This window comes from Muscardinus avellanarius (genome assembly GCF_963383645.1).
Source record: "Muscardinus avellanarius genome assembly, chromosome: 15".
Classification (NCBI taxonomy): Eukaryota; Metazoa; Chordata; class Mammalia; order Rodentia; family Gliridae; genus Muscardinus; species Muscardinus avellanarius.
Window position 1 is genome coordinate 69,469,057 of NC_137801.1, and position 22,383 is coordinate 69,491,439.

At 45.8% G+C, this 22,383-nt stretch overlaps 1 protein-coding gene across 1 annotated transcript in view; it reads left to right on the forward strand.

The window, feature by feature from the left end:
• HK2 (hexokinase 2) overlaps positions 1-22,383 on the forward strand; it is a gene marked incomplete at both ends in the record, with an annotated part of 66,788 nt that overhangs the window by 17,189 nt on the left and 27,216 nt on the right. Inside the window, one exon of the mRNA XM_080711125.1 lies at positions 6,090-6,252. Within this exon, the coding sequence (XP_080567251.1) occupies positions 6,090-6,252 (163 nt within the window). The remainder of the gene's footprint in view (positions 1-6,089; positions 6,253-22,383) is intronic.

The window sequence follows — 22,383 nt, forward strand, 5'->3', positions numbered from 1 at the left end:
CCATTCTTCATAGTGTTTCAGGTTCCCTTCCCTTTACTGCTGGTTTGGAGGACATTTTGGGCACTTAAAGGGGTGGGTGTTCATCACTTCCCATTTTGGATGCTATCTTATTTTATAATCAATATTGTGTTAATTTCTATTTAGGACTCTCCCTGACCCCTTTCCCCCCTAGTTCTGTAGAGTAAGAGCTCATGTCATACTGCTGTGTTATAGAAAAACTGAAACTGACCAAAATTGCCCAATGAGGAAGTTCTGATGTTCTCAACATTGCTGAATAGATAACAACTAAAACTACTACCTTTTTTTTTTTTTTTTTTTTTTCTGGAACACACACACACCCTTGCTGCCGGCAAGCAGGTTTTGTTCCAGCCTGCCTCTGGTTTTCCTTTCTTTTCCCCAGATAGAGACTTCAAAAGAAGCAGCCCTGTGTGACGTGCCACAGGCACACCACCACGGAGAGAAAAAAGAGCAGTTTGGGGAAATAGGCTGTGCCTTGTTAACCCCAAGTGTGACTGAGTTGGGTGGACAAAGGTCCTTGGCCTTTGAGGGTGCCACCTGGCAGAGAAAAATCTAGAAAGAAGAGGAAAAAGGGCAGATGGAAGGGAAAGTGACGCGAGCTTTATGTCGGGAGCCTCTGTTACGCTCCTGTGTGTGCACAGGGCTCTCCATCCCATTTACAGTATGGAAACTGGGTTTCCCCGGTTTGGCACACCTGTACAGGAGCTGCAGCTGGACTCACACGCTGGCTTTTCTGGTGCCAACGCCCTCACTTTACCACCACTAGCTACAAAACAAGGATTGGCCAGAATGATTCTGCTTTGATAGTTTCCAACAACTTAAATCTCTTCCCAGCAAGTGCAGGGGCTGTCTCTCCAACTCTCGGCACCCTGGATCAACACAGGATTATTTCACAGGCGTACGCTTGGTCTGATGTCTTAACTACTGGCTTTCAGAGACCCCAGGTGGGAAAGTGGTCAAGATGAGCTTAGCCGGTGTTGAGCAGAACAGGACCAATCAATAGCACATACTGTATGGTAGGAACCTGGCCAGGTCAGGGGAGGACATTTGAGCCTCTAGCCACAGGGGTATCTCTCTATTCTGTTAGTCTGGAATGAATGTTTGGAATTTGTCTCTGATGGAGGAAAAGCTTTCTAACTCCTACCAACAATGGGACTTGGAGAAGCCATGAGCTTCACATGCTTGGAAGCTCTCAAACCCAGGCCAAATGACTACTTACTGGAGTGACAGGGACAAGAATTGACAAACTCCACTGCTGTGCCTAAGAGTGGATTTTTTTAAGCCCCCCTCCCCTTGCCAGGTGTCCACATGGCATCTCCTACCTGGCTCTGTCCGCTGGCTGTGAGCCTGGTGCTCCTTCTCTCTAGCTTTACTCTTGGAGAAATCTGGCAAGATTCTGGAAACTGCATTGCTTCTTCCCCACTCTGGGAAAATCCTTGGTTGCATAGAAGCTGCATCTCATTTCTGACTTCTGCTTCCTTGGCCTTTGTTCACCAGCACAGCAGGGCTTGCTGAGGTGGACTGGGCTTCAGTGGTGTGTTTTGGAATCTGTGACCTTAGGTGATCATCCCCTCCTTGTGGCCCTAATAAACCGAGTGGACACATGCATCATCGTGCTCAGGTACCATGGACTCCTGAGTCCACAGAGCTTCCAGGTGAAGGAGGGAGGTTTGGGCCAAGATGCTACGCTCATATCTCTCATGGTAGTTCCATATTTTTCTCTCATGTGATGGAGGAAACACCAAGATCCTGGAGCCAAACCACAGGGCGGGCAGGGAGTGCTCACCCACACCAGGAAGGACTACAGGACAGGCAAGGGTGGGGGCCCTGAGGGCCTGGCCCTGGAGCCACAGACCTCTGCTTGAACCCCAGCTCTGCCCCCTCACTACCAGAGTGACTTGTACAACAGGGGCCAGAAGTTCTACCAAAAGATAATGAAGAGCCAGACGTGGTGGCACACGTTTGTAATCCCAGCATTTGGGAGGCTGAGACAGGAGGATCATAGGTTCGTGGTCAGCCTCAGCTACTAGTGAAGCCCTTTGCAACTCAGTGAGACCCTGTTTCCAAATAAAGAATAAAAAATGGAGCTGAGAGTATAGCTTGGAGGTAGAATGCCCCTGGGTTAAATCACCAGCACCACACACACAAAATAAGACAATGGAGCTCAAACCAGTAGAGCCTTAGGTTGGCACCTGATAGGTTGGAACCACCTAGCAACTGTTATCTATCTTCATTACCATTATTGCTATCTGCCAAATGCTTGAGGGATGGTGATAATCTACTGGGCAAAGGGCAACAGGACTTGAGTGAAGGGTGACTGTTAATTTGATCCCTTGAAAGTTAAGGATGGATAATTCATACCTGACCAGATTGTAAGAACACAGGGCAGCCAGGCTGCTCCATCCAGACCCAGTGCTGCCCTTTGAGCCATTCACACAGCGGTGGCAACACTACCCGCCTCTGAGCAAGCATGTCGTGAGGGCAGAATGATGCACCGAGGTGCGGAGCCTCCAGAACAAGCTCTGGCACCAAGCAGGCCCTGAGGAAGAGCTTGCTGTCGGCACCATTGCTCATGAGGGTGTCCCAGGCATGGCTTGGTGTCAGCCTCTGGTCCCGAGGGGGCCACAGACCTGGCCATTTGGCCATTTGTGCGCCCTAGTATCTGGGACACCGAGGTCATTTGCCAGGCCCTGGGGAGGCTGAGGCAGCGGATGCAAAGCAAATGAGGATTCAGGAGCTTGGACTGCAACCAGATGGATGGCTGGGTTCTCTCTGATTTACACCAGCAGACTCGTAGTCTAGTCTGAGATAGTTTTTTTTTTTTTTTTAAATATGTGAGCCATTTTGGGAAATTCTCATATGTGAGATTCCAAGCCCCCAAGAAAAACCCGGTCTCTTTCCAGGCTCAGTGAAGGAGTGGAACAGTGGCCGGGCCGCTCAGCGGGAGGAAATCCCCACGCCCCACTGCGGTCTGCTCTTGCCCACAGGAGGGTTGCGTCTGTGCTGCGCTCCTTATGTTCTAAGTGCTGGCCATGGTGGAGGGGGCGGCGGATGCACCGTAGACCCTCCTTCATCCCGCGCACAGCTGCTTCCAACATTTCACCCCAGACTCTGATCTTTCCAGTTTGGGATCTAGGAAAACTGGTAAGAGGTCAGTGTCGGTCAGGACCTTTGAAGTGATCTGAGCGCCCATCTGATCCTCCAGGGGCAGAAACAGCCCCAAAGAGAAGGGTTGGCCCAGTCCCCAAGTGGACTGGACTTAGGGCCAGCCTGGAAGGGAGAGGTGTCAGTAAGGGGACTTCTTCTTTTCATTTGTCTCAAAGGAGTATATTCTGTTTGCTTTTAGGATTAAACAGTTTTTGCAGATCCTAGGCTGCAGGTTCAGTTGAAATTTAAGGGGACCGGACAAAAATACTGGAAAATATAAAAGCAATGATATTAATGAACAAATTTGCCTGAGGAAGCTAGTTAGGAAAGTTAATGCTCTGGCCTGGACATTGGGCCAGGACAAAAGACAGATAGGCCGCTCTAGTTTCTCGCAGGAGAAACTAGTAGTGGTCGTCTGGGGAATCGTGCTTTTCAGAGCCCAGGGTGTGGGTGTGATGTTCCTTCTAGTACTTCAGGTTGCTGATGAGGACGGAGGGCCGCATGCGTCAGATCCTGAGGACACAGCTGGGCCCTGGTCCACGGCTCTTGATTCTCTGTACCCCACTCTCCAGACTCTGTCACAGACACGGCTGCTGAGAACTGTGGAAGTTCATGCACCTCTATAGATATGTTTCTTTCAGAGTCTTTCTGATTGGTGGAAACTGGGACAATATCCATGGCCGGAGCAGATGAGAGCTTCCAAAAATGACATTTTCTGAGAGGAACTCTTGATGCTTCTGTTTCTGATGTTGAGCCTGGGAAAAGTTTGTATAAATGTATATTGGAAAGTCAGTCAGTGAAAGAACTAGGGAGAGTTGTCTCCACCTCTGAGCACAGGAGGTTGGGTTTTCTTGTATAAAGGGATAAAGGGTGGTTTCTTGTATAAAGGGATAAAGGGTGGGCAAGTAGGCCTGGATCTTCTAGCCAGGGTGCTTATGGTTGGGATGCTAACACAGAGGGTCTCCAGCTGACAATGGTTCAACGAACAACTTTTCCACTATACAACGGTGGGAAGATGATACGCATTCAGCCAAAGCCATCCTTTGCACTTTGGTCTTGGCTGGGCGGCGGCAGCCAGTCAGTCAGACAGCTCCCAGTCAGTCATGCAGTCACGAGGGCAAACAACCAGTATCCTACCACTGTGTCAGTGTGGGTACAATATGATGTTCCCTAGCTTAGGGTTTAAATGCATTTTCAATTTGAGATATTTTCAATTTAGGATGGTTTATCAGGAAGGGACTTCATCCTCCCTAAGTCGAGGAGCCTCTGTAAATATTTATTTCCAAATTGTGGACGGTGTTGTGAAGTGGAAAGCTTGGGTCCTAAAATGGCAGGGAGGTGGCTATTATCCTCAGGAAGGTTACAGTAATCTCCAGAGGGAGTGCCCTCCGGGCTGGCGAGAGACCCACAGGGCTTATAGCTGCTGGGCCTTGCATGGCCCTGAGACAGCTGAGGGCAGGCTGGGGAACTGCAGTTGGAATAGTGTCTGCACAATGGGCGCACAGACATGCCACATAATTAGGTGGGCAGAGGACAGATCATGTAAACTGTGGAAGGATTCAATGGGAAACCACTGTAGGTTTTAAGCCAGGGGGTAGCAGAGTCAGGCTAGGGGTTGGAAAATGGCTGGAAGAAGTAAGAATAGAGCCAGGGATTATATACATTTCTGTAAGAGGTGCTGGATGCTTGGCCTAGAGTGAGGATATAGGATTGGATGATAGTCATGTGAGGTTCAGGGGGAACAGAAGAGGGACAGTAATGAACCTCAGTTCCAAGGGTGCTGTCAGGAAGGTATTTGAATTCAGCCTGTCTGAAAAAACTCCCTTTGTCCCAAATGGCCTTCCCCCTGGTCTTTACTATTCTGTAGAAATAAAATTAAACCTATATTTATTTTAACTAATTATTATTATTATTTTATTTTATTTTATTTTTTGTGGTACTAGGGAACATTCTATCTCTGGGCTACATTTCTAGCTCTTTTTCTTTTTTGTTTTGAAACAGTGTCTTTCTAGGTTGTTGAGAGTCTCGATACTTGCCAAGGCTGCCCTGGAACCGTGGTCCTTCTGTCTCACCTTCCTATTTTAGTTTTTAGCTTAGAAAAAGACACAATCCTAAGTCGGATATGGTGGCACACGCTTGTAATCCCCGCATTCGGGAGGCTGAGACTGGAGGGTCGCAGTTTGTAGACAGCCTCAGCTACTTAGTGAAGTCCTTTGCAACTCAGTGAGACCCTGTTTCAAAATAAAGAATAAGCCGGGCGTGGTGGCACATGCTTGTAATCCCTGTGCTTGGGAGGCTGAGACAGGCGGATCGCACAGGTTCGAAGCCAGCCTCAGCTACTTAGTGAAGCACTCAGCAACTTAGTGAGACCCTGTTTCCAAATAAAGAATAAAATAGGACTGGGAGTATAGCCCGGTGGTAGAAAGGCCCTGTGTTCTACCCTTAGTACCACCACCAAAAAAAAAAAAAAAGGACAAAATCCTGATAAGCCAATTCCTGTTAATAGTCTTTAAAAACCAGCTTTTGTCCATGAAAGGTTTTATTCTTTTGAAAAACTGAATAATATTCCACAACATAGACCTATAGTATACACACACAAACACACACACACACACACACACACACACACGTAAGTAAATATATATAAATATTACTTTTGTTTTGTTTTGTGTTTGGCACTGGAACCTAGAGGCATTATAACTCCAAACTACACCCCCAGCCCAATTTTTTATTTCTTTATTTGGAAAGAGGGTTTCACTAGGTTTCCAAGAGCCTTGCTGCATTGCCAAGACTGGCTTTGAGCCTGTGATCCTCTTGTGTCAGCCTCCCAAGTACTGGGATTATAAGTGTGCGCCACCCCACCCAGCTTACATATATATATATATTAACCCATAGATTTCTATTCTTGTTTTCTCCTCTTTCAGGTTGACCAGTATCTCTACCACATGCGTCTCTCTGATGAGACCCTTCTGGAGATCTCCAAGCGGTTCCGTAAGGAGATGGAGAAAGGGCTTGGAGCCACCACCCATCCCACCGCTTCGGTGAAGATGCTGCCCACCTTCGTGAGGTCTACCCCGGATGGGACAGGTACTGCACCTGGCGGGTGGCTGGCTCCGAGGGTCCCTTGACTGAGGGGCTCTTTGGTTGTCTTTGCCCAGGGATGTAAAGAACTATGCATCAGTGTTGATTCTTTGCTTTTAATTAGCAGCCACCCCGGGCTAATGTGGGCATGCAGGGAAGGAAGAGAAGGCTACAGGGTGGGGTGGACAGGAAGACAGGGAAGCCGGTGGCCTTGGCAGTCCCATTGAAGTACCGTTGAGTCAGCCCTCTCTGGACACTGCTGACGGTCATTTGTCTCCAGCCCATGTGCTTGGCTCGGTGTGGGATTTGACAGCCCCACAGAGACTGCCCTCCATGGTGATAAAGAACCATGTAAGCACGCATTGGTGGCCTGGCTGTGGCTATGGCAGCCATGCTGGCCCACTGGTACCCACACCCTAACAGACACTGGAGAAGCAGCAACGTTCAGAGGTCAAGAAACAAGTTTGGAGCCAGGCGTGGTGGCGCAACGCTTGTAATCCCCGCGCTTGGGAGGCTGAGACAGGAGGATCGCACAGGTTCAAAGCCAACCTCAGCTTCTTAGTGAGGCTCTCAGCAACTTAGTGAGACCTTGTTTCCAAATAAAATATAAAATAGGTCTGGGAGTATAGTCCAGAGGTAGAAAGCCTCTGGGTTCTACCCCCAGTACCACCAAAAAACAAAAAGAGGAAAAAAAAAAAAAGAAACAGTTTGGGTTGTTTAACAGTAAACATTGAGGAAAGTATGAAGAACCACAGTGCACACCTGTTAGAAAGCCGGGCGTGGTGGCGCAGGCTTGTAATCCCAGTACTTGGGAGGCTGAGATGGGTTCCTGGCCAGCCTCAGATACTTAGTGAGGCCTCTGCAACTTAGACCCTGTTTCAAAATAAAGACTAAATAACTGGGCGTGGTGGTGCACACTTGTAATCTCCTTGCTTGGGAGGGGGAGACAGGAGGATCGCATAGGTTCAAAGCCAGCCTTGCTGGCTTAAGAGACCCTGTTTCCAAATAAAAATATAAAAATAGGTCTGGGAGTGTAGCCCGGAGGTAGAAGGGTTTCCAGGGACCCCAGTAAACCCCCCCCCCAAAAAAAAAAAAGAAAATAAAGAATAAATAATCAGGCTGGAGGTATAGCTTGGAGGTAGAATGTTCCTGGATTCAATACCCCCCCCATACCTTGTTAGAGATGGGTGTGGTGGTACATGCCTATAATTCTAGTACTTGGAAGGCTGAGATAGGAGCAATGCCAGCTTGAGGCTAGCCTCAGGATATAGCGAGACCCTGTTTCAAAATAAAAAATAAAGAGGACTGGGTGTGCAGCTCAGTGGTAGAGGATCCTGGATTCTACTCCCAGTGCCCCTTTTCTGAAAAAAAAAAAAAAAAAAAATCTGTTAAGCTTTCTTTAATTCTGTATCTATTTGGATACAGAATCCCCATGCATGGCGTACCACCCAGCAAATGATTTTATCATATGAGTGGAGATTAAAGTGAGAAAGGTAGGTGAGGGCTGGACCCCAGAGAGCTTTGCGCCTAAGCCCCCCATCTTTAGTATGGGTCGGGGAGGCAGTGGAAGTCTCTGAGGGGTGTGCACTGTCTTATGATGTCACATCTTCACAGCAGTGACGTAGAGGGGAGTCGTGGGGCTGTGGCGATGGGAGAGCAGGCACGTGGCCTGCACACGTGGCCCCGGTGGGTTGTGATGGGCGGGGAGGAGAGGAGATTCCAAAGGGGATGCTGGGAAGGGGAGCCCGGCAGCCTGATGGCAGCATCGATGGAGAGGTGACGAAACGGTGACGAAACGGAGCTACCAGAGCTGCCACGAGGCTGTTGCTTTTTATTGTTAGATCCAGGTTAGAGGTGAAGCCCAGGTGAGGCCCTTGAGGGATAAGGGAAGGGGCGTTCCTCACATCCCAAGGACAGGAGAAAGAGCCCAGCGCAGTTGCCAGGGCGGCAGCAGAGCTGGGAAGCTGAGGCCAGGAACTTGAGGGAGGAGAGGAGGCCAAGAAGGCCGCTGGGCGCGCTGGGCACGGGAGAGGCCCTGTAGGGAAGTCGTGGGGCTGGGGCTTCACGGGCACAGGGCAGGGCTGTGTGGCCCATGCCTGACCATTTCCTTCACCTTCGTGTCCTTGAGGCTCACAGTCCTGAGAGTCTCTAGGGACCCCGTTTATCTAACAAGACTTCATGCGGTTCCTAAAATAGGTATATGTTTGCTAAAGCCTTGGGACCTGGCCTGGACCCAGCGCCAAGGGGGTGACCTTGTTCAAGGTTACTCTGAGCAGCTTTCTCAGCCCTTCAAAGATCCCCTTGAGGCGGGCCCTGGAGACACCCATCTCTGCCCAGTGACCTCTAAAACACATTTACTACCTACCTTTCTCTGGAACTGGAGGCCACACCCATTCCTCTTTGACATTCTGATAAATGTACTGGCTCCTGAAGGACAGTCTTTATTTGACCCAGCCCTAGCACTAAGTAAGTAACCCAAATACTGTCCAATTACCTAGTATGGGGTAAGGTCTATCCCGAGCACTTAACATGTGTTAACTCATTTACTTTTCATGAAACCTTAGAAGGTAGGTACAAATTCCACCTACATTTTTTAGATGAAGAACCTGAGTCTTGGATGGTCAAATGACTTGGTAAGGTCACAACAGCTAAATGAGAGGCCGAACCAGGAATCAAACCTGGATGAGCTAACATGGAGGCGTCAAAGCACGCCTGATGGATTCGTGTGTTTCTGCAGGTCTGGGCCTGAGCACTCGGCACAGAGCACATGTCAACTAAAAGATTTTGAAATGAGGTCGGTGCTCGTAGTTTAGTCTATATTATAGGCAGGTGAATAATTTTGCTGAGACAAATGAATTTTGGGTCAAGTTGTCTATATCTCTGCAATTCCATTTCCAACTATATAACCAGAACAAACTTCCATATGGACCCAAGGAGACATGCCAATAATGTTCATAGCGGGTAGCTTATTGTAGAAGCAGAGTATGGTATATTCACGTCATGGAATACTGGATGGCACATTATATAATGAACAAATGTAAATGCGACGAAAGAAGAGTACTACTGGTTATACTTCCTAGTAGTCGAATGTAAAAAAAAATTAAATAATTTAATGATATCATTTAATAATAATAATAATGAAAATAAAAACAAGCAGGACGTGCTGGTGCACACCTGTAATTCCAGTACTTGGGAGGATGAGGAAAAGAGAATTGGCAGGTTCAACTGCAGCCTCAGCAACTTAGCAAGACCTTGTTTCAAAATTAAAAAAATAGAATAGGGTTAGGGGTGTATGCAGAGGTAGAATACCCCTGGGTTCAATCTTTAGTATCAAAAAAATAAAAACTTGCCGGGCGTGGTGGCACACGCTTGTAATCCCCGCGCTTGGGAGGCGGAGACAGGAGGATCGCGCAGGTTCGAAGCCAGCCGCGCTGGCATAAGAGACCCTGTTTCAAAAATATAAAAATAGGTCTGGGAGTGTAGCCCGGAGGTAGAAGGGCTTCCAGGAACCCCAGTACCACCAAAAAAAAAAAAAAAAAAATAAATAAATAAAAAAAAATAAAAAATAAAAAAAAATAAAAAAAATAAAAACTTAAAATATCTATTGCTTATGAATTAACACATGCACATGCAACCTGATGTTATTAGTTATATAAACTGGACCATTTGCATCACATAATGATAGGGGTTGTTTCTGGAGAGAAAAAGGAAAATGAGACTGGAGCGGTATTGGGGAGAATGTAAAGGGGGCAACGTGAGGCTTCGCAGCTTCGGTCTGTCATTTGGGAGCATGCGTTGGGAACGAGGACCGGGGACTCCTAAATCCACAGTGACTACTAGAAGTAGAGACATGCCTTTGTTGTTGGCACCCCAGTAAAATGCTGGGAGGAAAGACCAGGGGTGCAGTGTGGGCCGCAGCCTTCGCCCTGGAGGGTCACATGCAGCTCTGGGGCCTCGTGCACACCCCTGGCCCAGGCCACTGGCCGGGCTCCCGTTGTTGCTGGGAGTGATAACGTGTTTCTCCCACAGAAAGCTTGAGACCTTTGCTCCAGTGGCGTCTATTCAACATGGCATGTGTGTCACAGCCCTCGTTTCTCAGCCTGTTCATTTCCAGCATTATGTTTCGAATCTGAGGAATTAAACCCTGGAGCTAAACCTCTGATCTAGAGTTACCACATCCTTAGTTGATGCTTTCTAACTTTTCTGGACTATATCCTGACAGCAAGAGACACACACATGCATAAATATTTATATAAAATGGCTCAAGATTCAGGAACGATGTGTTTTATTCTTAAATGTGATGTGGTTCAATCTATCATCATACATTCTTTAAGAATGTTACTAGCCAGAATCTACTATTTTTGTGTGTGTGTGTGTGTGTGTGTGTGTGTGTGTGTTACTGGGGATGGAGCCCAGGGGCTTTCTACCTCTGAGCTACACCCCCAGCTTTATTATTTTTTTTCTTTATTTTGAAACAAGGTCTCACTGAGTTGCCAAGGGCCTCACTAAGTAGCTGAGGCTGTCCATGAGTCCTCCTGTCTCAGCCTCCTGAATGCTGGGATTTCAAGTGTGAGGAACCATGCCTGGCTCAGAACTGTGTGTGTGTGTGTGTGTGTGTGTGTGTGTGTGTGTGTGTGTGTGTTTTACTGGGGATTGAACTTGGAAGCATTCCACCCCTGAGCTATACCCCTAGCCATCATCATGATCATTATTATTATTATTATTATTATTTGGCTTTATTATTTTTATTTTTTTTTTGTTTTGAAACAGGGTCTTACTAGGTTGCTAAGAGCCTTGCTCTGTTAATGAGGCTGGTATTGAACCTGCAATTCTTCTGTCTCAGCCTCCCAGGTATTGAGATTAGAGGCATGGGTCACCACTCCCGGCTACTAAAAGGTTTTCACCTAGAAGTTTGAAAGCTTTAAATAATTATTTGAATAATCCTCAGTCCAATCTTGTTCTAGAATGGCAATAAGTCCAGGCAGGACTTATTATGAGAGAGACTTGAGGAAGTTTTAGAGCATCTACTTTGATGGGTGCCTCCATTACACTGGATAAAAATGAACCTCCAAGCTCTGGTTTATGGGTTCTCTGTGAGAAGCAGGAAGTGTCAGCAGCTACCGAGCCCCGTGGGGACAATGGAAAGTCATGGAATGACTCAAAGGCAGATTGAGTGGGCTACAAGTGTGCAGAAGCATAGTTAACATAAACAAAATTATGGTGGATATAAATGGTCCAAGAATATCTTACTTGGATGACTGAATTTAGTGTCAGACAGGGGATGTGCAATTATTATGTTAATTAAGTATCTAAAATGTTTAAGTAAATGGAAATATTAGTTATCCCAATTTGATTATTTCCTACTGTATATATGTATTGAATTATAACATGGCATCCCATGAGTTTGTACAGTTAAAATAATAATTAAAAAGTTAAAAATATAAAAATGTTCTTTTTCTTGCTTTTTCTCAGTTCTAAAATGTTCAAAGTAAATATCCACATTTTTAGATTTGCTACATTGCATCTCTCCATCCTCTTATCCACCGGTCCATCTTGTGTCGTTTGCTGTATCGCAAAATAAATTGCAGAAGTCGGTTCATTTCAACCCTAAAACCTGAGCATGTGTAGAGTTCAGTATTTCTTCTTTTTCCTTTTGATGTAAAATCCACATGCAATGAGATGACAAATTTTGAGTGTATCATTTGATGAGCTGACAGAAATATATACACCTCTCCTCAATACACTCCAGAAAGTTCCCTGATGCCCCTTCCCAGTCAGTCCCTGTCCCTGAGCCCTAGAAGATGTGACACATATTAGCTTTGCTCATTCCAGAACTTCACACAAAGCCGGGCGTGGTGGCACACGTATGTAATCCCTGCACTTGGGAGGCCGAGACAGGAGGATTGCACAGGTTCGAAGCCAGCCTCAGCTACTTAGTGAGGCTCTCAGCAATTTAGTGAGACCCTGTTTCCAAATAAAATATAAAATAGGTCTGGGAGTGTAGTCTGGAGGTAGAAAGCCTCTGGGTTCTACCCCAGTACCACCAAAAAAAAAATTAAAAAAATAAAAATAAATAAATAAAATTAAAAAAAAACTTCACTCAAATAGACTCATACAGTCAGTGACTTTATGCAAGTCTTTTACTTGTCACCGTGTGAGATTTATTTCATGTTTTATCTACCTGTAGCTTTTGGTGGTTGATCCTATGGTGTGATTAAAATCACATATAACATGAATCTTGATGGATATCTAGGCAGCTTTCAGTTTTGGCTATTACAAGTAGAGTTGCTTACGTGCATTCTTGCACAAGCCCTTTGCGAATCCAAGTTTTTACTTTCCTGGATAAACAACTGGCAATAGAACTGCTGGGTCATAGTTCGGTATACCCTTAACATTAAAAACGTCGGGCCTTCTTCCCAAGTTGTTGAACAGTTTTATTCTTCCACCACCAACGTATGAGAGTTCTGTACGCCTTATCCCCACCAATATTTTTTGTCTATACCCCATGATTTTTGCAGTGGTGAGTTGGGTAAAGAAAGCATTCACTTGAATCTGCCAGGCATGATACGCTCTTGGCCTCGCTAGGCATTCCTAACCTATGCCACTTCTGTGCCGGCACCAGCCCTAAACACAGTAGTGTCGGGGCCCCATACACACGTTGCAAAGGTCTGGACAGTTTTATCTGAAGAGGGAAGATAGGAATAACTGACATCATTTAATCAGCACATGCAATGCCTATACTGTTTACAAAATCCTATTATATATTTTCCACAAAAACTTTATAGAAGAGACATTCCCACTTTGACAATAAGGCAACTGAGACAGATGTGGTGTTGCATGGCTTTGATGCTTGGGAGGTCAAGACAGGAGGATCGCAGGTTCAAGCCCCAGCCTCAGCAATTTAGTGAGATTCTGTTTCAGGAATGCTTCTAGGTTCAGTTCCTAGTAACACACACACACACACACACACACACACACACACACACACACGCACACGGCAAGTGAGGTTGGAAGGACTGATGATTGCCAAGGTCACCTGTGAACAGTTGGTGAGAGCTGAGATTTAATCATAGGTATCCCTGACTCCACGGCCAGAAGAGTTCACTTATTTTGGCTCATGTTGCTGAGCAAGAGTTTCTAGGGCAAATCCAATGATCTTTTTAAATAGATCCCAAATATGAGTTGACTTTGTGCCGTTAAAATAAGAAGCTTAGAAATATCCTAACGTGAAGATCTACAGATGTTTCAGCCACATGTTCTAACTTAGAAATGAGTCATCTTCGTGGTGTGTTGGTCATCTCTGACTTGGCTGGATTAGAAATAACCACCTTATAAGGCAGAGAGAAGACAGGGGACTGTCTAATTGATTGCTTATTACTTCCCTAATTCCTTGAATTATGAAGTACTTTCACTGGTGGGTATATCTCTGTCCTCCAGACACAACTCCCTGGGGAATGGGTGATGATGGTGCCAGTGATGATGGTGGTGGTGGTGATGATGGTGGTGATGATGGTGATGGTGGTGATGATGATGGTGATGATGGTATAGATGAATTGAATGCCAGTAATGCTAAGCAGTCATTACTTCTCTCAGTCATCCAGTGGTAGGTACTCTGAACCTCATTTTTATTAAAAAAAAAAAAAAAGAGAGAAACTAGTTTTGGAAAGAGTAGACAATTTGCCCCAAATCGCACAGCAGGCAGGTGGCAGGTTGGGATTGATTCAGCCAGCTGCATGCCAATTTCTGGGTCCTTCAGCGCAACACGAGCGGCACGTTTTACACGCACGTACCTCCTGCATGGCTGTCACAGTGCATTAATTTTTCTTTAGGTAATTCAGGTCCTCTCTTAAGGTTTATCCTTCTGTGAGGCAATGATGTGCCAAGCTGCCTTAGGCTCTGCCTTCAGAGTGAAAACTGTCTTTGGAGAGATAAAGCTTACATGCAGATGAGACCATTAAAGAGTGATCCCGGGCCATATAAAGCAAGTGTGAATTATGATAAAGGGAGACTGGGCTGGTGATAGGTTGCAGGGAAGTTGGTGAAACCCTGAAAGAAGCCCTTATCTTGGTTGCTGCTCATTATATCAGCAGCTACGTAATAAAGACCTAAATCAACAGCCAGCACACAAGCAAGTGTAGTGGATTTATGTGGTGCCAAAAATATAAATCGAAGATCGCACTGATAGTGTCCATAAAAATCGTAGATTGCATTTATGTGTATCACACACACTGCGTCTTCATTGTATGAAATGTTGGCAGTGTTGGTGTTCCTGTGTGTGTGCACATGCGTGTGCATGCTGGGTGTTAGCTAGAGGAAGTTGTTATTCCTTTTTTAAAAAGATGATGAAATCTGAGTATCAGATTTCTAATAAATTACCTGAAGTCATGCGGCATATTGTACATTTTAAAACAGGATTCAAACCCGGGTCTTCTTACCTGAAAGGCCTAACATGCTTCAGGGCCTGCACAATATCGGGACATAATTTTAACCCTTTGAAGGATGGTTTCATCTCTGTGGGGCTGATGTAACACCTGTGACTAGAACTTTTTTTTTTTTTTTTGGTGGTGGTGCTGGGGACTGAGTCCAGAGAAATTCATTCTACTTCTGACCTACATCCCCCACCCCAGCCTTTTTAAAATTTTATGTATTTGTGTGTATGTATTTGTGTGTATTTGTGTGTATGTATTGTGTGTGTGTATTTGTGTATTTTATGTATTTGTGTGTTTAGAAACAGGGTTTTGGTATATTACTGAAAGTCACATTAGATTCCTGAGGCTATTGACCTGTGATCCTCCTGTCTCAGCCTCCCAAGTACCTAGATTATAGGTGTGCACCACTACACTCTAGCTTAGGATTTTTTTCCCCTGGTACTGGGGATGGAACCCAGTGGCATTCTACCTCTGAGCTACAACCTCAGCCCTATTTTTTATTCTATATATTTGAAACAGAGTCTCAGTGAGTTGCAAAGGGCCTCACTAAGTAGCTAAGGCTGTCCTTGAACCGCCATCCTCCTGTCTCAGCCTCCCAAATGCTGGGATTACAAGCCTGTGTCACCACGCCTGGCCTTTGGCTGTATTTTGAGAGCAAAACATTTCCGGAGAGACAAGCAGCAGACTGTGCTTTCTAAACACACTTATCATGTGCTTTCTTTGCTCCAGGCTTCTCCCTTCAACTGAAACAGCTCTGTTTTTTTTCTCTATTTCTATGTTTTGGCATTTGGCATACCAATTTTACTTGAAAAAAAAATATATCCTGTTGCTTAAAATGGTTTTAAAGCCCACGATGGCTGGGAATGGTGATAAATGCTTGTAATCCCAGTACCAAGACAAGAGGATTGCGGGTCCAAGGACAGCCTCGGGAATGTAGTGAGATTCTCAGCAACCTATCAAGGATCTGTTTTAAAACAAAACAACAAGAAAAGAGCTGGGAGTGTGGTGTGGAGATAGAATGCCCCAGCACCACACCAAGTAACAAAACCAATGAGGTAGAAATCATAATACCCTCTTCCTTGACTCTGCCAGACCCCAGCACTCACTGGCTGTGGGTAGGATACCCTAAAGACCTGGAACGACTTCTTTATTGCTGAGTTGTTGAGTGGAGGTGATGGGAGTCATTGGGATCCCAGAGCTTAAGAAGAGGCTACCGGAAATGGCAGTGACTGCTTGGGGTTCCGAGAAGATAGGAGACACGCACCTTGGAACGTGTGTCTTTCTGGATGACCTCCCCAGGACCTGGCGATGTATCTTTTTGTTTTTAAATTTTATAGATTTCTGTTGGTGCGTTGTAGTTTCACCTCATAATGTAGTTCAGAGTGGTAGGGACATAACGTGCTCACAGCACTTGGTGAGCTTCTCCCAGGCTCCCCCCCTTCTCCGTCCATGCAACTGAGCTTGGCGTCGGTCATTTCAAGTAGGTGCATAACATGAGTGTGTGTTCCTTCTTTAATTCGTCCCCCGTACCCTAGACCCCCTTCATTGCCCCCAGGGGGGGTTCTCCTCCATTATCTAAAGCCCCTCTTGTATCTAAAGTCCTTCTTGGTCCCTAGCTTCCATATATGAGAACATATGACCCTTCACTTTCTGTGACTGGCTAATCTTACTTGACATATGTTCTCCAGGTCATTTACTTTCCTAATAATGACATAATTTCCCACCATTCATTCAGAGTAAATGCCATGCATTCTTAGAGCAGCTCATGCTGTGTGCTAGCAGGGAAAAACATGGTCTTCACTCCCCCCCAAACCAAAGCCACCCCTTAGAGGAAGATGGGGGTATTCAGTGTAGTCACCTGGGGCCGCTGGGAGTGCTGTTGTAGGACATGAAGAGGCAGGTCCCTTTGGAGACATTAAATATTACAGGGCAAGTTCAAGACCTGGATGTGGAAGTGTGGATGGTGTCTTTGATTGACCTCAGAGTCTGAGGCTGCATGCCTCGGGCATTGGGCGGTGAGGAAGGACTAGAAAACATCTTCGGATCTAGTGCAGCCCAGCCATCCTGGTTTGCCTGGGACTCTCCCAGTCTCATCATTGAGTGGCCCCTGTCATAGGAAATCCCTCCATCCTGGGCAGACTGGGATGGAGGACCACTCTACATGGTCCTAGAACCCCGGGCCTTCAGTGTTGCTTAGCTGGACTATCATGGCAGCCTTCTAGCCAGCCTGCATTCCCCATACTACTACCCTTTTGGCCTGCTTAGGAACCGAAGTCCTTGGCAGTGCATTTGCTGAGAGCTCGCAGCCACATTTGGTAAGGCGCCCTGGACATGCAGCTTCCTGGCAGACACAGATTCATTCTGTCTCGTACAGTTATACCAAGCCTCTGCCTGCCTTACTTATACCTGAGCCTGCCACCAACTTCCACGTGTCCCCTGCTTCTGTATGTCTCCTGTTCTTAGTCCAGCAACTTCGGACTTTTTTTTTTTTTTTTTTTTTTTTTTTTTTTTTTTTTTGGCGGTACTGGGATGCGACCCAGGGGCATTCTACCTCCGAGCTACAACCCCAGCCCTATTTTTTTATTCTTTATTTTATTTTATTTTTTGGTACTAGAGATTGAACCCAGGGGAATTCTACTTCTGAGCTATACCCTCAGCCCTATTTTTTAATTCTTTTATTTTGAAACAGGGTCTTGCTAAGTTGCAGAGAGCCTCACTAAGTAGCTGAGGCTGGCCATGGACCGTGATCCTTCTCAGCCTCCCAAGTACTAGGATTACAATCGTGCGCCACCACGCCCGGCAACTTCGTACTTTTAAGTCCTGATTGTCTTGTGTTGTCACCTGTTCCTTCTCTGCTTGTCCCCTTTCTTCCTGTCAAGTCTGGGACTGGGTCACCAGGCAGCTAGTAAGCTCTAGTAACTGTCTTCCATGCTCAGTGGTGAGACACCTAATGACAGAATGAGAAGTATTCTTTTGGTGGTACTGGGGACCATACCTGGGGCCTCACGGATGCTAGGCAAGAAGTCTACCACTGACCTGTGTCTCCAGCTCTGAATGGGAGGCTTTTTTGTTGGCAAGTCTTAGAATGGATTCATTTTTGACTCACTAAAATAGTGATTTCCAAGCTGGGCGTGGTGGCTCACGCTTGTAATCCCAGCATTCGGGAGGCTGAGACCTGAGGATCGTGGTTCGCGGACAGCCTCAGCTACTTAGTGAGGCCCTCTGCAACTCAGTGAGACCCGGATTCAAAATAAAGAATAAAACATAGGGCAGGGGGTGTAGCTTGGAGGTCGAATGCCCTTGGGTTCCATTCCCAGACCCGCAAAAAAAAAAAAAAAAAGTGATTTCCAAATATTTTTTGAATCTTTTTTTCTTTTCAGTTTTTTGAGGGAGTGGACCACAGTCTCAAATTTAACCAAATGAAATCTTAAGATATAGATTATACATAAAAGACAGAAGCAGAAAGAAGAAAGAAAATTGGAAGTGAGGGTGTAGGAAGTGAGCTGTGTCTTAATTAACCTCCTCTTACCTTTGTTAAGGGCAGACCATGCCACCTTCAAGATGCCCAAGCTCTGGGAACCCAGTGTCAACACCCCAGTTTTGAAAGGGGCCTCTGAAGAACTTTCCTCAGTCCCCTGGGGGCGAGGCTCCAGCTGGAGCTTGGCTCTGCACTGCTGCTTCTTAGAATGGTTTCCCCAGTTGAAAGGGCACTGCTGCTTAAAAATAGGAAACAAAACCAAGACTGCTTGCAAGTCCCTCTCGAGCACTGGCTGGCACACTGCTCGGGTGTCTGATGAAAGGAACAGGTGGTGAGCTATTTTAACGGATGCCGAGTACCTAGTGATTGAAAATAGACCCTGTTGGAAAATCGACCTGGCCCTTGCCTCACAGCCTTCAGGGAAAAAAAAAAAAAAAAAAAAAAATACTCGGCATTGTCGGGTACCTGGCGACCTGTTTAACACACAGTATTAACAATGCCCGGGTGATGGCTTGTTCAAATAAATGGTTAACTAAGGTGACATTGAATCATGTTCAGGCGGTTTTTCAAATGCCATTTTGGTCCTCAGCCTTTCCTTGTGACAGGTGAGTTCCCAGGAGAAATTGAAACCCCTTTATCTTGCTGACCTTATGTATCTGATAAGTGTGGAACTGAAAGGGGGCTGACCCGGGGAGTCTAGGGTGGGAAATGTGTCAGCAAACAAACCCTGCACGAGCCATTGGGCGAGTTGATGGCACCGGTTCCTCTTAGCTGGGGACCAGCACCATTGCTCTGAGAACCTTCTTTTTGTGGTTGTGTGTGTGTGTGTGTGTGAGATAGTGGGGATTGAACTTAGGAGTATTCTACCCCCACATCATTTTTGTATTCTTTGCTTTGAAAACAGGGTCTCACTAGGTTGCTGAGAGTGTTGCTGTATTATTGAAGACTCCCAAGTACTAGCAGTACAGGCATGTGCCATGCCTGGCTCACTCTTTCTTTCTTTTCTTTCTTTCTTTCTTTCTTTCTTTCTTTCTTTCTTTCTTCTCCTTCCTTTCTTTCTTTCTTTCTTTCTTTCTTTCTTTCTTTCCTTCTTTCTTTCTTTCTTCCTTCCTTCCTTCCTTCCTTCCCTTTCTTTCCTTTCATTCTTTCTTCTCTCTCTCTCTCTCTCTCTCTCTCTTCTCTCTTCTTTTTTCTTGTGGTAGAAAGTTGGTGGACCTTTTCTTGTTGGAGGGGGAAAGAATAACTTTGTTTTGTACTGGGGATTGAACCTAGGGTATTTTACCCTCAGCTGCCTCTTCTTAATTCTTTTTTTCTTTTTCTTTTTCTTTTCTTTTTTTTTTTTTTTGGTGGTACTGGGGTTCCTGGAAGCCTTTCTACCTCCGGGCTACACTCCCAGACCTATTTTTTACATTTTCATTTTGGAAACAGGGTCTCCTAAACCAGCGCGCGCGGCTGGCTTCGAACCTGCGCGATCCTCCTGTCTCTGCCTCCCAAGCGCGGGGATTACAAGCGTGCGCCACCACGCCCGGCTTCTTTTTTTCTTTTAAACTTTGAAACTAGGTTTTGCTAAGTTGCTGAGGTTGGCCTTGAACCTACCATCCTCTTGTCTCAGCCTCCCAAGTATTGGGATTGTAGGCATGCAGCCACCACTCAATGCTGAGTGAAGACCCCTTTAATAAGTAATAAGAAGAATCTTCAGCAGAGAGGAGAGTATCTGTAAGGTGGAAATAGAATTTTGGTATAATTATATGAGAGAGTACCAATTTGTGGCTACCAACATATAAATATTGGTGGCCTTAGTAGGTCCTGGGCTCTGCTGTGGAGAGGGGCGTGTTACCACTGGCCAGTGGCTGAGTACCTGCCACCTTGTTCGCCCCATCCCTTCACTCAATATGGAGGGTTGGGTCTGAGAGGACTTGTCTGTCTAATAAACGCAGAATGACGACTGTGATTACTGATAAAGCCTAGGGTGTCTGCTTTCTTTCTAGCCACTTTATGGCTTCCAGGAACTACAAAGGATGAGGGTGTGGTACCAAGGACGAGCACAGGCTCTGCTTTCAAACCCTAGCCCTCACTTACCCCCGCATGACCTTAACCAGTGTCTCAACCTCTGGGGCACAGCATCAGTTCCTGTCACCCAGGCCAGCGTGGTGGCGGCTGTCTTCTCTAGATCTTATGCTCTTGGTATCGTTAGTCCAGAATCCCTTATTTGAGGACCTAGAGGTTTGCCATGAAAAGTCTCATTGTTCACCGCAGCAGAACACTGCCAGGGAGCCAGCTCTGGGGTTAAGTCTTGTTTGGAATGGTTTCACCTGAGTCTTGGTTTTCTCATTTGTGATCATAATGCCTAAAGTGTATTGTTGAACACCAGTGAGATAACTTGTTTATATACCAAGTCCTTGTTTCCTGACAAACTTGTTTCTCTTCAGTTAGAGACATCTACCTATTGGGCTTTCAGTCTACTAAATCTCTGTGGCATTTGCATCTCTGTTTTTCCCTTGTCTTATTAGCACAACCATCCAGATGTAACTAAATCTGTGCTAGGGACCAGAAAGATGCATAGGGTCCTGGCTTTTACTTTTCAAAAAAGTTGCATAAGAAAACAGAAGAATTTGATCTTTTAAACAAAAATAAAGCCGGGCATGGTGGCGCACGCTTGTAATCCCCGCGCTTGGGAGGCTGAGACAGGAGGATCGCACAGGTTCGAAGCCAGCCTCAGCTACTTAGTGAGGCTCTCAGAAACTTAGTGAGACCCTGTTTCCAAATAATATATATATATATATATATATATATATATATATATATATATATAGGGTCTGGGAGTATAGCCCGGAGGTAGAAAGCCTCTGTGTTCCACCCCCAGTACCACCAAAAAAACAAAAATAAGACAATACCTTGCTTCTTTCCATTAGCAGTAGTTCTTTACATTAGCAGTGGGTTGGCAGAGATGAATTGCTATGAAGTTAATTTGGGACGTTGGTGAGCAAAGCATATCTGTTAGTTTGAGTAGAAACCAGTAGGAACTTTTAGATAAATGATTTGGCAATATCGTCAAAATTAAAAACGTATCTTTAGAACTGATGATCCTATACTCTCCCCTGTGTTTATAGAAAAGGGAACCTAATGGACATTCAGGAAGCTTTGCCAGTGATTACTTGTGGGGTATGGAGAAGAAAAGCGATGTTTACTTTTCATTTTATCCATTCTTCTACTGTAGAACTTCCTTCCTTCTTTCCTTCCTTCCTTCCTTCCTTCCTTCCTTTCTTCTTTCCTTCCCTCCTTCCTTAGTACAGGGGGTTGAGCCCCAGGGCCTCATGCATGCTAGTTAAGCACCCTATCACTGAATTACATCCTTTTTTCTTTTTTAATTTTGAGATGTGCTCTCACTAAGTTATTCAGGCTGGACTCAAACGTGTGATCCTCTTGCCTCAGCCTTCTAAGTAGCTGGCATGACTTGCCACCTTGCCCAAATTACATTAGAAACTTTTTTCAGGCGTTCGTATTGAATTATTTTTAGAAAGTTAAAGTTGATGCCTTGGGATTTCTGGAGTCACAGCACGTCCTCAGATTCTAGACCCAGAAAGAGCATGATCCACCGGGCACAGTGATGCACACCTGTAATCCCAGTACTTGTCAGGCTGAGGAGGATTGTGGGTTCGAGATCAGTTTCAGCAACTCAGTGAAACCTTCAGCAACTTAGTGAGACCCTGTTTCAAAATAAAAGGAAACAAAAGGGCTGAGAGTGGAGCTCAGAGGTAGAATGCGCCTGGGTTCAGTCCCTGGTACCAATGGCAAAAAGTGTGATCCTTGGCCACGATAGTTGTGGTCACGCGTGTTTGTGGAGGGAGTATTGAGGAGGAGGGATGCGGAGGGATGTCTGTTCCTGATAAGTCTGTAAAGAAAGTGAAGGGTGACATTTCTTCCCAGGGAACAGACTTTTCAGTAGCACTTTATTATTTGTGGTTTCCTGTTAGTCCACCAGAAAATATGGCAAAACCACATTCCTGATGGGGCCGTGCGCCTCCAGTGTATCCAGCCGGGCCGGCCTTGGATGACGACCAACCAGGGGCAGCCCCGGCCGCCTCAGTCCCCCATGGCCACTGATTCAGCGGATCGTGTGTGTCCCGGGCTTCGGAGTGCTGATGAAGCAGTTCGTCTTTGATTTTTCTTTTCATCCCCCCTGACAACCACCGCATAGCGTTTCCTAGAATCTGGCTGAGGTCCCACTAG